The sequence below is a fragment of the Grammomys surdaster genome, unplaced genomic scaffold (genome assembly GCF_004785775.1).
Source record: "Grammomys surdaster isolate TR1022 unplaced genomic scaffold, NIH_TR_1.0 752, whole genome shotgun sequence".
NCBI classification, from domain to species: Eukaryota; Metazoa; Chordata; class Mammalia; order Rodentia; family Muridae; genus Grammomys; species Grammomys surdaster.
Window position 1 is genome coordinate 122788 of NW_021605171.1, and position 15622 is coordinate 138409.

Below are 15622 nucleotides of genomic sequence, written 5' to 3' on the forward strand. Positions count from 1 at the left end.
TCCATAACTGACATGCTGGATTTCAAAACACAAACATAATTAGAAGGTGTACAATCAATGCAACTTACATTAAATACTGTAGAAGAAACAAAGGTATTTTTAACTTGACAATTAAAAGAGCCTTAACACATGTGCTAACACATGTTTGAAATCCAGATCCTGCCCCAACTTTATCTCTTGCTAACATAACATCATAGAGAACTGCAGCTAATTTCCATATGTGTCTCTGAAAATGTGTCCAGAACTAGACTTTCAAATAAAGACTGTTATTTCCTATATTGGATTGATTTCAAGACCAGTCAGTCCGTGATTGAGTCTGAATACCTGGTCCAATTTAATAACAACACAAGAGGCATTATAACTTCCCTTTTTGATTCTCTGTTCCAGAAGGTCTAAGAACTTGAGGCAAGGCAGCTTGTCCCATCAGTGGTATAGGTAAGCAATGATGGGTTGGAAACTTATGTCTAATACAGCTTCCTAGTCACCATTGTCAGGGCAATCAGCAAGTTTACAAGTCAGCATTATTCTTTGTCCTGGCATCAGCATGTCTCACCCATCACTCTGGAGGTCACCATGCTCCTTCAGCATCCTGCAGAAAAAACACAAACATGCCCTCTTCCCCATATTTAATACCTGATTGGAATCATGCCTTATGCCAGTAAGTGGATCCTTCCCTTTCACCTATGCATAAGTATGCCTAGTTTTAGAGTGCCAGCAGAACACTGAGCAGATAGTCTCTTGGCATCCAATTTCTTTATATAAAAATATTTAAAATAAAAAATAAAAAGAACATGATTTAAATAAATTTGTAGTGTACAGGGATATATCTCTGCTTTTTTTGTTTTATGAAGATATTGTTTTAAAGTTCCATGGGCCCATTCCATAGTCTCTTGTCCTTAACAATTATAAGGAATCCCAGTAATATGGGTAATGTTAAAATGCTGCTAAAAGTCTCAAATGTTCGACTACAATAGCCAGTTCCATTATCTGGGTTTTGTTTGTTGGTTGGTTTTTCTTTTTCTTTGTATTTTTTTTTTTATTATTGAGTACTTTATCAACATTTCTGATGTTATCCCCTTTCCCCATTCCCCACCCCCAAAATCATCCCTCCTCCTATTTCTATGAGGGTGTGTCCCTACCCATTCACCCACTCCCACCTCCCCTTCTTCGAATTTCCCCTCAATGGGGCATCCAGGCGCCAAGAAACCAAGGCCATCCTCTCCCACTGATGCCCAACAAGTCCATCCTCCTCTACAAATACAGCTAGAAACATGAGTCACTCCATGTGTGTTCCCAGGCTGGCTGTTTAGACCAAGGGAGCTCTGGTTGGTTAGTATTGTTGCTCTCCCCATGGAGCCAAAAGCCTCTTCAACTCATTCAGTCTTCTATCTCCTCCAATTGGGAACCATGTGATCAGTTTGATGGTTAGCTGTGAGCATCTGCCTTTGTATATATCAGGCTCCAGCAGTGCCTCTCAGGAGACAGGTATATCAGGTTCCTGTCAGCATGCACTTCCGGACATCCACAACATTGTTTGCATATGGTGATTGCATCTGAGAGGGATTTCCAGATGAGGCAGTCTCTGGATGATCTCACCTCCACTTTCTGCCCCACACAATTGTCTCATATTTGCTCCTGTGAGTATGTTGTTACTCCTTCAAAGAAGGATCAAAGCACTCACACTTTGGTCTTTCTTTTTCGTGGGATTCATGTAGTCTGTGAGTGATGCCTTGGGTATTGTGAGATTTTGGGCTAATATCCACTTATCAGTGAGTGCAAACCATGTGTGTTCTTTTGTGATTGGGTTACCTCACTCAGGATATTTTCTAGTTCTATCCACTTGCATAACAATTTAATGAATTTATTGTTTTTAATAATTGAGTAATACTCTATTGTGTAAATGTACCACATTTTTTTGTATCCATTCCTCTGTTGAAGGACATCTGGGTTCTTTCCAGCTTCTGGCTATTATAAATAAGGCTGCTATGAACATAGTAGAACATGTTTCCTTGTTATATGTTGGAGAATTTTTGGGTATATGCCCAGGAGTGGTATCACTGGATCTACAGGTAATATTATGACCAATTTTCTGAGAAACCACCAAACTGATTTCCAGAGTGGTTGTACAAGCTTACAATCCCACCGACAATGGAGGAATGTTCCTCTTTCTCCACATCCTTGCCAGTACCTGCAGTTTCCTGAGTTTTTCTTAGCCATGCTGACTGGTGTGAGGTGGAATCTCAGGGTTGTTTTGATTTACATTTCCCTGATAACTAAAGATGCTGAACATTTCTTTAGGTGTTTCACAGCCATTCGATATTCCTCAGTTGAAAATTCTTTGTTGAGTTCTCTACCCCATTTTCAATAGGGTTATTTGGTTTTCTGGAGTCTTCCACTATAATTGTGTAAGGTGCAATGTGTGCTTCAAGTGTTAGTAAAGTGGGTTTTTTTTTGTTTGTTTTGTTTTGTTTGTTTTTGTTTTTATGAATGTGGGTGTTCTTGCATTTGGTGCATAGAAGATCAGAATTGAGATTTCATCTTGGTTGATTCTTCCTCTGATGAGTATGAAGTGTCCGTTCTTCTCTTTCTTGATAACTTCTGGTTGATAGTAGATTTTATTCGATATTAGAATGGCTACTCCAGCTTGTTTCTTGGGACCATTTGCTTGGAAAATTGTTTTCCAGCCTTTTATTCTGAGATAGTGTCTGTCTTTGTCACTGAAGTGTATTTCCTGTATGCAGCAAAATGTTGAGACCTGTTTACTTATCCAGTCCATTAGTCTATGTCTTCTTATCGGAGAATTGAGTCCATTGACATTAAGAGATATTAAGGAGAAGTGATTGTTGCTTCCTGTTATTTTTGTTATTAGAGGTGGAGTTATATTTGTGTAGCTATCTTCTTTTGGATTTGTTGGAAGAAGATTACTTTCTTGCTTTTTCTAGGGTATAATTTTCCTTCGTGTTTTGGTGGCTTCCCTCTATTATCCTTTGTAGGGCTGGATTTGTGGAAAGATATTGTGTAGATTTGATTTTGTCATGGAATATCTTGGTTTCTCCATCAATAGTGATTGAGAGTTTTGCTGGGCATAGTAGCCTGGGCTGGCATTTGTGTTCTCTTAGGATCTGTATAACATCTGTCTAGGTTCTTCTGGATCTTATACTCTCTGGTGAGAAGTCTGGTGTAATTCTTATAGGTCTGCCTTTGTATGTTACTTGACCTTTTTCCCTAATGGCTTTTAATATTCTTTCTTTATTTTGTGCATTTGGTGTTTTGATTATTATATGATGGGGTGAATTTCTTTTCTTATCTAGTCTATTTGGAGTTCTGTAAGCTTCTTTTAGGTTCATAGACATCTCTTTCTTTAGGCTAGGGAAGTTTTCTTCTATAATTTTGTTGAAGACATTTATTGGCCCTTTAAGTTGGGAATCTTCACTTTCATCTATACTTATTATCCTTAGGTTTTGTCTTCTCATTGTGTCCTGGATTTCCTGGATGTTTTGGGTTAGGAGTTTTTTGCATTTTGTATTTTCTTTGACAGGTGTGTCTATGTTTTCAGTGGTATCTTCTGTACCTGAGATTCTCTCTTATATCTCTTGTATTCTGCTGGTGATGCTTGCATCATGACTCCTGATCTCTTTCCTAGGTTTTCTATCTCCTATGTTGTCTCCCTTTGTGATTTCTTTCTACTTCTGTTTTTATGTTCTGAATCATTTTGTTCAATTCTTGCACCTGTTTGCTTTGTTTTCTTATAATTCTTTAAGGGATTTTTGTGTTTCCTCTTTAAGGGCTTCTACCTGATTACATGTATTCTTCTGTATTTCTTTAAGGGAGTTATTTATGTCCTTCTTAAAGTCTTCTATCATCATCATAAGAAGTGATTTTAAATCTGAATCTTGATTTTCTGGTGTCATTGGGTATTCAGGACTTGCTATGTTGGGAAAACTAGGTTCTTATGATGCCAAGTAACCTTGGTTTCTGTTGCTTAAGTTCTTTTGCCATCTTGTTATTTCTAGTGCTACCTTCACTCACTATCTCTGACTGGAGCCTGTCTGTTTTGTTATCTTGGCTGTGTCAGAACTCCTCAGAGTCCAGCTGTCTCTGTGTTCCTGTGATCCTGAGACCCTGGTTGTGATAGCTCCTAGGAGTCTGGCTGCTTCTGGGTTCCTGAAATCCTGGTGTGTCCAAGATCCTGAGATCCTGTAATCCTATTATCCTATGTTTCTATGTGTTAGAGTTCCTGGGAGCCCAGTCTCCTCTGGGTTTTAGGGGTTGAGTGCAGAGCTGAAGCCTTTGGGCTGCTCCAGGCACAGGTGCAGACAGGAAGGGTCCTGTGCCATTGGCCTTGAGGGAATTTGTGGGTCCCAGTGGGTCCCAAATTTATCCCTGTTTGTGGGACAGGTGGGTTGTGGTTGTCCCCTAAGATGTTCTTTAAGTAACAGACAGTAGATTGTTATTCTTAATGGCTCATTGCCTTTGAATAGGCCAAAAAGGCATTTCTGTTGCATTCACAGTACACTAAGTCCTTGTAACAAGGACTAATTATTGGTGTATATTAAAATTGTGTAGTGCTTTAATAATAGACAGATATTCACTGTTCTACTAGTACATTAACTTCAGTGATGTAACAGCATATCCTGTGTACAATGGTCTAGTTCCATGAAGAGAAATGTCACCATCTGTAAGTCCTGCTCTAGAACTTATCACATTTGTGTTTCTATAACAGTACATCTGAGGAAAGCTGTACTCTTACATGCATGTGTACTGCTTTGAGAGAACATGTGTGATATCTCCTACAATAATACATCTATGGACACTCCTTTACTTGATTTCCATGTGTGCTTTTGTACTAGGAAATCTCTGTGGAATACTGTTCATGGACATCCATGTGTTCATATTTACCAGGAAATACATGGACACATCATTAGTAGAACATCAGGATGCACTTCTCTACTTCTGCACAAGCACATCTGTGTCCATGTGCAATGCAGGAAGTTTTTGTTATTTGAGTAAACATGTTTTGAGTAATCATTTGCACTTCTTTACTAGTAAATATACATATGGTACTGTCCATTTAGATCTATGGACATGCAGAAGTAGTATAGCCAAGTTTGCTACTGTTGTTGTGTACACAGAGGTGCATTGCTCAGCCAATACACTGATGTTCACCAATCTGCTCCTACAACTCTGCTGTTTAAGGTAGGCTTGTGCACTGTGATACAAGTACGTCCCTGTGCTCAATTGTTTCAGTACATGCACATTGGTTTGTGCTCCAGTAGTAGAACAACTGTTTTTACTCAGACACTGATAGGCAGTGCTTTAGTGAGACATACATGTGTGCTGCAACACTACTGCTTTCAAGCACATTATGATATTCACATATCCATGTGTGCTCCTGTCTAGTATTCCCATGAGATAGCAAAATAGTTTGCTATTTTGCCTATTTGTTCTGTCCTTGAACACCAAACCTTATTCCTAACCCTAACATTTTGTCTAACCTTATCACTAGCTCTAATCTAAGCAATAGTTCTAACCTTATACTAAGCATATGATTGACCATAACTACAGTACTAATGTTAATACTAATTATAACCCTAGCAACAATCATAATCCTAACCCTAGCACTAATCAAAACCATTGCATAAATCTACCCTTAACCCTAACACTACAGAAACCTCTTTATCTGTTAGAAACATAACTGAAACTATCTTCTGCAACTTGGAATAATGTAAGACTGAGTTTGCACTGATAAAAGGTAGCCCTCAGAAGCAAACCCCAGGCAGTACACTCAGCACTTCAGATTGGAGCCTAGTCTTGAACAGGCCTTGATATGCTAATGAATTAACTCCCAGGTGTTGGTGTTATGCTAGTATTCCAGCCCCAAGCTGGCTATCCAGATAGCACAAAGCAGCCTCTAGTGAAGTGATACAAAAATTGGAACTTTGGAAGTGGTCTCTAGGGTCACACTGCTGTGCTCCCAAGACAGTTTCTCTAGATAGGGACATTGTGTGTGACTTCAGATTCAGTGATTGTTGAACTTCTGGCACTGTTGCTGGGCTCACACAGACCAGCTAGCCAGTGCTCTCAAGGGCTTCCTGAACCTTCACCATTATCTACTTCATATTCTCAACCTATTAAAGGGAAAGGCCTCACAGTGGAGGTGGGTGGAACCAACAAGCTTATAAAGTATCCTCACTAGAGAAGATTCCCCAGAGGAACCCTGCAGCAGCATTTTCTGCCCAATCAACTATTACTATTACTTGGTGAGATGTTTGCTTAACTTTAATATTCATATGTTATAAGGAATCTTTGTGTGAATAAATGGAACATATTTAAAGACAAATCTTGTGTGGACATCCTAACTCCCAAGTGCCTTTCAGCCCATAGGCCTTGATTGGGTAATGCCAAACTCAAATACTAACTGTAAACCTAGAGTTGACATAAACCTATCCTAAAAGTGAGTCTAAATTTAAGTCAAACTCTCATCCTATCTCTAACCGTATCCTTAATGTTAGCCCTAACCTTAAACGTAACATTTGCTCTATTCCTATACCTAATTTGAATACTAACCCAAACCCTAGCTCTCACCCTAAATTTAACCCTAACTTAAACACTAGCCTTAAATACATGACTGGCCTTAAAGAAATTGTAAGCCTACCTCTAGCTCAAATTCATAAACTAAATCCCACTTCTAATAACAATTGTAGACCTTATGCCAACTTTATACAAAACTCTTGCCTAACACTATCCATAATGCTAACATTGTCTCTACTGCTAACACTAAATCTAAACTTAGCCATAATTCTAACCCAAGGAACACTAACCATAACTTCAACCTAGGTCTGCTTCTAACAATAACCTTAGAAATAATACCAGTACTGTACCTAACCCTACCCTAAAATTAACCATCCTTCTAAATTTCACGTTAAACTCAGTTATATAACTAAAACCTTCATTCTCTAACACAAATTTTGGTCTAAACATAACTCTATCCCTAACTCTAACACTAACATTCATCTTAGATTGAACCTAAAGCTGTCTCTAGAACTAACACTAACTAGGTAACATTGGCCATTACATTAAACTAAACCTAACCTTTTATTACTATAGCCTAACCTTAACCCAACACTTTCTAATCTCAATTTTAACCCTAATCCTAGTCATAATGCACAATAATTTTAGTCAGATCATAAGCAAAATCCTAACTTTAATCCTTCATTTTGTCCAAACATTATAACTAACCAAAATAAAAGTGTTAACACTAAATTTACCCCTTGCCAAATGCTACACTAAGCTCTATGAAACCTGAATCATCCCTAGATGTAGCCCAAGAAAAACTTCAATAGTAAATGTAATAGTGCCATAGCTCTGTTAGTAAGGTTAGATCACACCCTAATCCTAAACCCTAACAGTACTCTAACATGCAACCAAACATAAATGCAATCCTAACGTAAAACACTAAACCTATCCCTATTGCTAGTCTTAACTTTAATGCTAACACTAACAACAACCATTACTTAAATCTAGTCCTAATCCTATCCATAAAACTGAACACTAAGCAAAATTTTATACCTAACAGAAACACTGGCTCTAACTCTAGTTTTATCCCTAAAACTATCCCAAGCATACTCTATTCTAGCCCTAGTTCTAATGCTATCTATAGTCCTAACTCTAGAACTAGCCATAACCCTAACCCTGAACCTAACAGTAGCTCTAACAGTAGATTTAACTTGAACTACTGTCCCAACCCCAGCTCCCACCCTATGTTAAACTCTAGCTCAAGGAGTAGACCTAAATCTATCCCTAGCACTAAGTTTAAATCTAACCACTAGTATGAAGACTATCTCTCACACTACATTTAACTCTAGCTTAAACACTAGCCCTAAATATGTCCTTACTCCTAAACAAAACTGTAACTCTACCTCATCTGTACCCTAAAACTAGGTCGTCAATAACTTCTACCCTAGTTCTAACTCTACCTCCTGCACTAACTTTAGACTAGTCCTAACTCTAAGCCTAATAAACCTTAACCTTAATTCTAACCAACCTTAATCCTAACCCAAACCCTCTTAAACTAGATTTATACCAGCCCTAAGCCTAACACTAAACAACATTCACTCTAACACTAGTCTTAACCTTAAAACTAACCCAGAACATAGCCCTAATTCTAACCCTATCCCTAACCCATATCTAAAACTATCCCTAACACTAAACTTAAAACTAGTTCCAGCCATAGACCTCACCCTTAAACCTAGCTCTAACACTACCCGTAACTTCAGCTAAAACACTAGCCCTAAATAAATCCCTAGACGCAAATGAAGTCTACTTCATTTACCTGAAGCCTGGATAGTTTAGGCCTTGCTATTCAGTTCTGTAAAAGTTACAGCTATTGATATAACTAGCCTATCACAAGCCTGGACCCTAAAACTAGATCTATAATTAACATTCCTATTTCTAATGCTAGCTATACCTCTTATACTAGCTTTGCACCAAGCTTTAACTGAACCAAATCTATAATTCTAACCTTGGCTCTGCCATCAAACCTCACCCTAAATATAAACTTACATGTAAAACTAACTCCAGGATTAACAATAACACAACAGATATAGCGCTAATCTTAACACCAAGCCTACCTTTTAAACTAAGCTCGAAAATCACAGCAATACTGTTTTTTCCAAGCCCTAAATCAAACCTTAACCCTACCTCTTACCTAATCAAAATAGTAACTCAAACATTAGCCATAAACAACACCTAAGCCAAGCCCTAAATCTACTAACTTTAACCCTAAAACTAAACAAAGCTCTACACCTAACACAAACGCTAGTTCTAACCCTAGTCTTAATAATAAGATTTAACCCTAAACATAGCCCCAATCTGACTTCTAAACTAAACTCTACCTTAAACCTAATACTACTTTTAATGCTAGCCCAACCTTACTTCTAACCAAAGTTGTAACCATGGCCCTAACTGTGATGACTTGGATAAGCTTGGCACAAGGAGTGGCACTATTAGGAAGTATGGCCTTGTTAGAGTAGGTTTGGCCTTGTTGGAGGAAGTGTGTCACTCTAGGTATGGGCTTTGAGACCCTCCTCCTAGCTACACTGGAAGTCAGTCGTCTCCCAGAAGCCTTTAGATGAAGTTGTAGAACTCTGAGCTCCTCCTGCACCTGCCTGCCTGGATGCTGCTTGTGCTTCTACCTTGATGATAATAGACTGAACCTCTAATCCTGCAAGCCAGATCCTATTAAATAGTACCCTTTATAAAAGTTGCCTGGGTCATGTTGTCTGTTCACAGCAGTAAAACTCTAAGACATTAATCATAAACCTAAAACTAGCTCTATACTACACATAACTTGAATACTAACCCAAATCCTAGCATTTACCTGAGCCTTCAAAAAGCTCAAACTCTTGCCCTAAGTATATCTCTAACCCGAAACAGAACTAGAGCACTATCTCAAGCAAAACTCCTAAAACTGGTTTTAAAACTAAACTTACCTCTTATTGTATCAATAGCCAGAGCTTTTATAGGATTTCATAGCAAGCAGTAAACTATCTATAACCATATTCCTAAAAATGGCACTCCCAGAACTCTGAACCATAAACCTAAACTCAGGACAGACACTAATCTTAGCAACAATGCAGCACTGACCTTAACACTAAGCCTATCTCCGACTCCAACATAAATCATAAAAATATACCTAAAACAGTCTCCAGTCTAACACTAACCCCCAAACCAAAACTCAAACAAAACCTCCAACTCTAACAATCTTAGAAATGAACGTAATTTTCTCTACCCCTAATTCTAACCAAAAACATAACCCTAACCCTAACCTGGCTCTAGCATAACCCTGTCTAACCCTAACACTAGTGGTATTTCTAAGCATGGCCATACAAGAACCCTAATGAGACCACAGCCAAACCATCTACCTGAACAACAAAACTAAGTCAAACACTAACCAGAAAGCAATTTTTAACACAAACTCTGTACCTACCCTAATACTAAACTCTCCTTTTCCCTGAGTCCTAAGCCTAAACTTAGCTCTGACTCTAAGAATAATTCCAAAGCAAATTAAACACTCGCATTTACATCTAACGCTAACCTTAATCATAACTCTAACTTTACTCTAAGCCTACAACCAACCTCTACTTAAACTGACATCAAAACCAAATCTTAACTGTCACCATAATTTCAACCCTAGCTTGACACTGGTCCTAAATATATCAGCAACCAGAAACCCTAATTCTGCTCCTAGCCATTATCGCTCACAACACTTAAACTTAACCCCACATCTAATCCACCTTAACCCTATAGAAAATGTAACCCTAGCCATAAACCTAAACCTAACACTGTAAACTGTAACCATAAACACTACCCCAAACCAAACTCTAATCCTAACCTGACACCAAAATTAAATCTAATCATAAACATAATCCCAGTGCCAACTACCTAACACTAGCCTTACAATAACTCAGAATACTATCCCTAACTTTAACCCTCTAACCTGAAACTTAATCCTAACCCAACATTGACCCTAATACTAACACTAATTACAACCTAACCCAAACAGGCTAAACCTTAACTGTAATCCTGACAGTAACCCCTAAAACAAACCTCAAAACTGAAACCTTAACCTTAACCCTATCCCATTCTCTACACCTAACCCTAATCAACCCTGAACCTAACAACACTAAGCAAAACTGAAGTCTACCCCTGACTTTCCAACCATAACTCTAATATGAACTCAACCCCAACTCTAAGTCAACAATGACCATATACCTTTACCTGAACATTTAGCCTAATTCTAACTCCTAGTTTTATCCCTAATCCCCAAATACCAACCATAACCATAACCCCCACCCCAACTGTAACACTGACCTAGCCACTAAATTTAATCCTAACTCATACCTTAACCACCAAGCAGAAACTCTAACCCTAACACTAAACCTACTGAACCCTAAACCTAAAAAGCCATAACAAACCCCAATCCTAACTCTGATCCCTAAAAGCAGCCCTTCTTCCAAGCATATCCCCACTTTCTATAGGCACAAGACCATTAAAAGTCTGTGTTCAGGCATACATGTAAATGCAATCTCAGGGTGCCATTATTTAGTCTTCCTTAAAACTAGGCATTTGGAATGTGGGTTAAGGTAGGGATATTAATCCAAGAAGTCACATGTGATGATACTAATATGTCCCAGGTAATAAACACTTAAATAGCTCACATATATACTCCAGGGAGTGTCATAACAATATTGTGACATTCTGGGCACAATTTACTGTAAATCAAACCAACACACTGTACCTACTGCCTCCTATATACTCGTGTGCCAAGGATGCAGTACTCTGACATGGCTGCTGTCCCTTATAAGCATTGGACAATTCTGAGATGATGGAAAGCTTCTGTTAAATATTGCTAAGCTACAATAAAAACACAAAAAATATTAAGCTAGTACTTGATTTTGTTTTAAATTGGAGGAAGAGAGAATTAGAACAGGATCAGTTTGTGCTTGTTGGGGAAAGCCTGACAGGACCAGCTATTAAAACAGGAAGCCAGGGGATCTGGAGGTCATCTTTGTTCACTCTATCTTCATATAGAGAATAGGAGGCTTGGACATCTACTACTCCTCTCTTCTAGTACATAACAAAATCTCATGAGTTAACTAAGTAGTCAACACATGATCACCTATGCTGAGAGCACCTCCCCACTAGTTTTCTGCCATCTGGTTTGGGACTCAGGGGAATGAAAATGAGGTGGCATTACAAGTTACAGTAGATTGTGGCCACCCAGCAAATCACTAGAAGAGTGAGGAGATGGGATATTGTTTTAATGGAATATAACATTGTCATGGAGTTCACAAAGCTTTACCATTCACTGCCTTGTCTATTTAGTTTGATTTCAGAAAAACAAAATCTAAGAAACAGAGCTCTGATGCACCACCCACTTTACTCTGGGCAACAAAGACCCAGAGAGGGTAGTTTTTTGCTAATCCTAGGATGCAAAAGATACGGGAGTACAGAGAAAAGACAAATTCTTGAGTGGACCAGGAAGGATGTATCAGGAAAGGCTTCCTGAAAGTAACCATTGAGTTGAGCAGGAAATCACAATTGTATACTGGGACAGATAAAGAAGAGGAGGTTCCAGGTACCCAACTCTGCAAAGGCTTGTAGACGTTTGAGAAGTTTGCAGGGCTACAATGATGATGGCAGTAACTGTGACAGCGATTGACACTGTGCACGAGTTAATAAAATATGAGTTTTGTACTTAGAACCAAGATGTCTCCTTACCTGTACACACACCCATGCACACAAACACAAGCATGTGTGCAAGTGTGTGCACACACACAAAGTACTCTCAACAAAAAGGAAGATGGACACAGATTTGTGCTTAGATCTTTCTCTGAGGCAATATAAGTGGAGGTTAGACAGGAAGAGCTAGTTGTTCAAGAGACCTAAAGAGACAGTGGGGGTAGAAAGCAGAGGTGTGTGCCCAGATCTCCTAGTGCTATTGGGTAAGCATTTGTCCCTCGTGTCTCGACTTCCTCTGTCTGTAAAGACAAAATAATATGTTTGCATCCGTCTGCCTCAGGAATTGCTTGAAAATTAATGGTGCAGAGAATGCTGACTGGCTTCCATGAGTCAAATGACAGCCTTGTACAGTATACTAGTGGTGCACATTAAATGCTGATATATAAAATGTATTTTGAAGATGGACCTGGAAATAATTATAGTTTGTTAATTATTGTTAATTTTACCACAGCTTTGAATGGTGGACTTTCTCTAGATTCTAAAAGAGATTGTCACCCCTTCATCCTACTAAAACGGCACAGTTTCTCACAGCTTCCCTCCTCTCATTATACTTAATAGTTCATCTACTTCCATTGAACACAGGGAAAGAAAATCAATAATTTGCTCTCTTAGAATCAAATTTTTACATCTCTCCTAGTGGACTGACTGAGTCTACAAAATTTTTCTCTTTGTTTATCTTTAAAAAGTACAGACATACGTGTGTGTTCAATAGAAATTTTAATATGTGGCACACCAGGACAACTGGATTGTGCGGGTGATGTAGCAATAGAATTGTTTCACTAGCCTGTCTTCAGATGCTGCAATATTTTGTTTTCATAAATATTCATTTATAGTTCATAAAGCCAAGCAGAGGACTCAGGTAGAATCCTAGGAAATCAGTGGCTGTGTGACTTCCAGTCTCCCTGCCTCGTCTGCATCATCTTACCTAGAATAGGGCTTACAGACAAAGGCGTGTGGTCACGCTTCTGTTAGTGACCTGGAAGCGAACTGTTTAACTGTTTTAAAAGGTGTTCTGGAGTAAGAAAAGAGGGAAGAAACGAAACTGAAGCTAGGAGTTGAGAGAGAAAAAGAAGGCATGGAATTATGGGATACGGAATTGTAGTGGTGTGGGGAGTCAGGAGTTGGGCCTCGGAGGAACTCCGGAGGCGCACTAGGAGAGGTGGGACTCTCCTGGTTCTGATCCATGAGGAGGACAGATTTTCCAGGGTGGAGCCAGGTAAGTAGTGGTTTCCTCTATGGGGTTTTGGTCAGCAGATGGCAGGAGCAGCCTCCTCTGCTTGATCCTATCTCAGGCAGCTCAGGACTGGCGGCTTCCTCCGCGGGACCTGGGAATGGAGAGCACCACCCAGATTCCATTGAGTGAGTCACTAGCTAACCAGTCCTACAGGTACAGGAGAGTATAAGAGCCGGAGGGAACGGCCCCGGCAGAAGTCGCCTACAGTGTCCTACCCAACCTGATCCTTTAGAATCCCTGCCCCTGGTCTGTAGCTGTAGATCCGTTCTACTCCACCCCAACATGGCGAGGGGCTTGGATCTAGCACCGCCGCCGCTGCTGCTGCTGCTGCTGTTAGCGGTGGTGACCCGCTTTTGCGTGGCCCAGATCAACTGCACATGCCCCACCAACAAGATGACCGTCTGCAACTCAAATGGCCCAGGTGGGGTCTGCCAATGTCGGGCAATAGGCTCACAGGTGTTGATCGACTGTTCCACGCTAACTTCCAAGTGCCTGCTGCTCAAGGCGCGCATGAGCGCCCAGAAGACCGGCCGCAGCCTGGTGAAGCCGAGCGAGCACGCGATCCTGGACAACGATGGCCTCTACGACCCCGAGTGTGACGACAAGGGCCGCTTCAAGGCGCGCCAGTGCAACCAGACCTCGGTGTGCTGGTGCGTAAACTCGGTGGGCGTACGCCGCACGGACAAGGGAGACCAGAGCCTGCGCTGCGACGAAGTAGTACGAACCCACCACATCCTCATTGAGTTGCGCCATCGCCCGACCGACCGAGCCTTCAACCACTCTGACTTAGACTCAGAGTTGCGGCGGCTCTTTCAGCAACGCTACAAGCTGCACCCCAGTTTCCTTTCCGCGGTGCGCTATGAAGAGCCTACCATCCAGATCGAGCTGCGGCAGAACGCATCGCAGAAGGGCCTGAGAGATGTGGACATCGCTGACGCCGCCTACTACTTCGAAAGGGACATCAAAGGCGAGTCACTGTTTGTGGGCCGCCGCGGCCTGGACCTGCAGGTGCGTGGGGAGCCCCTGCATGTGGAGCGGACGCTCATCTACTACCTGGACGAGAAGCCCCCCCAGTTCTCCATGAAGCGCCTCACCGCCGGCCTTATCGCCGTCATCGCTGTCGTCGCGGTGGCGCTAGTGGCCGGTGTGGTGGTCTTGGTGGTCACCAACCGGAGGAAGTCGGGAAAATACAAAAAGGTGGAGCTTAAGGAGCTGGGGGAGATGCGAAGTGAACCTAGTTTGTAGATTCCCGGGTTTTCCTCGGCACCTCAGACCGGATGGGTTGGCCTGTTGATTCTTAGCCAGGAGGTAATTTTCCTCCCAGCTGTGACCTCTTCCTTCTCTCTCCACAAACAAGTTCCCTAGATGCTGAGCTCAGGTCACTTCCTCACCCTTGGTTTTGAAGGACGCATTTCTGAAATTCCTTGTCCAGTCACTTAGAAACCTGACCCAAGATAGTTAAGCAAAGGCTGGCTAGGTAACTTGCTTAAGAAGCTAGTGCCAAGCAGCCCAGGCATTTTCCAGCGACTTGAATGCACCCAAAGACTTAAACAGTTTGAAACGGAAAAGCAGCGCTTTTGCTATCCTGGGTTGTCGGTGATCCCTCTGCTCCCTGTCTCACAACCTTCAGGAAAGGAAGAGCAGTTCACTAATTGATCCTGTGCAGTGGTCATCTGCCATCGTTTGTATGGGAAGAAAAGGCATTTCCAACGTCTGAAGTCATTTTAAATGTCTTTGTTGGACTGCATCTATTTTTCTGCTTGCCCTTGATGTAGCTGATACTAAAAAGTTTTCTTTTGTAAAATGTTTGTACAGATGTGTCTTTGATAATGCTGCTCTTTTTTAAAGCAACAACTCAAGTTTAATAAAATATGGGAAAGACACACCTAAAAAGATAGGCTGTGTGAAACTTCCCTCCAGATTTATATCATTTTATTGCTCTCCTTTGTCTAATACTTGAATTTTATATTTTCAATTCTAACGCTTTCTTGTGAAATTCTAACATTTACTATTGATACTCTGGTGTTCCTGGAGGCTGGACTAGTGTGCTTAGCTCGCATCCGATGGGCCTGGGTTCCATCCTCA

The 15622-nt window shown here is 40.7% G+C and overlaps 2 protein-coding genes across 2 annotated transcripts in view; both read left to right on the plus strand.

The window, feature by feature from the left end:
- The window catches only part of Il23r (interleukin 23 receptor), a 116243-nt gene that overhangs the window by 11739 nt on the left and 88882 nt on the right, over positions 1-15622 (plus strand). The gene's annotated exons all lie outside the window — the stretch shown is intronic.
- Positions 13576-15467, plus strand: Tacstd2 (tumor associated calcium signal transducer 2). Its single transcript, XM_028782467.1, has one exon. The coding sequence runs from the start codon at positions 13820-13822 to the stop codon at positions 14780-14782; it is 963 nt and encodes a 320-aa protein (XP_028638300.1). The 5' UTR covers positions 13576-13819; the 3' UTR covers positions 14783-15467.

Excerpts from the sequence above, each read along its gene's own strand:
- Tacstd2 (XM_028782467.1), top strand. The coding sequence starts at position 13,820 with ATGGCGAGGGGCTTGGATCTAGCACCGCCGCCGCTGCTGCTGCTGCTG.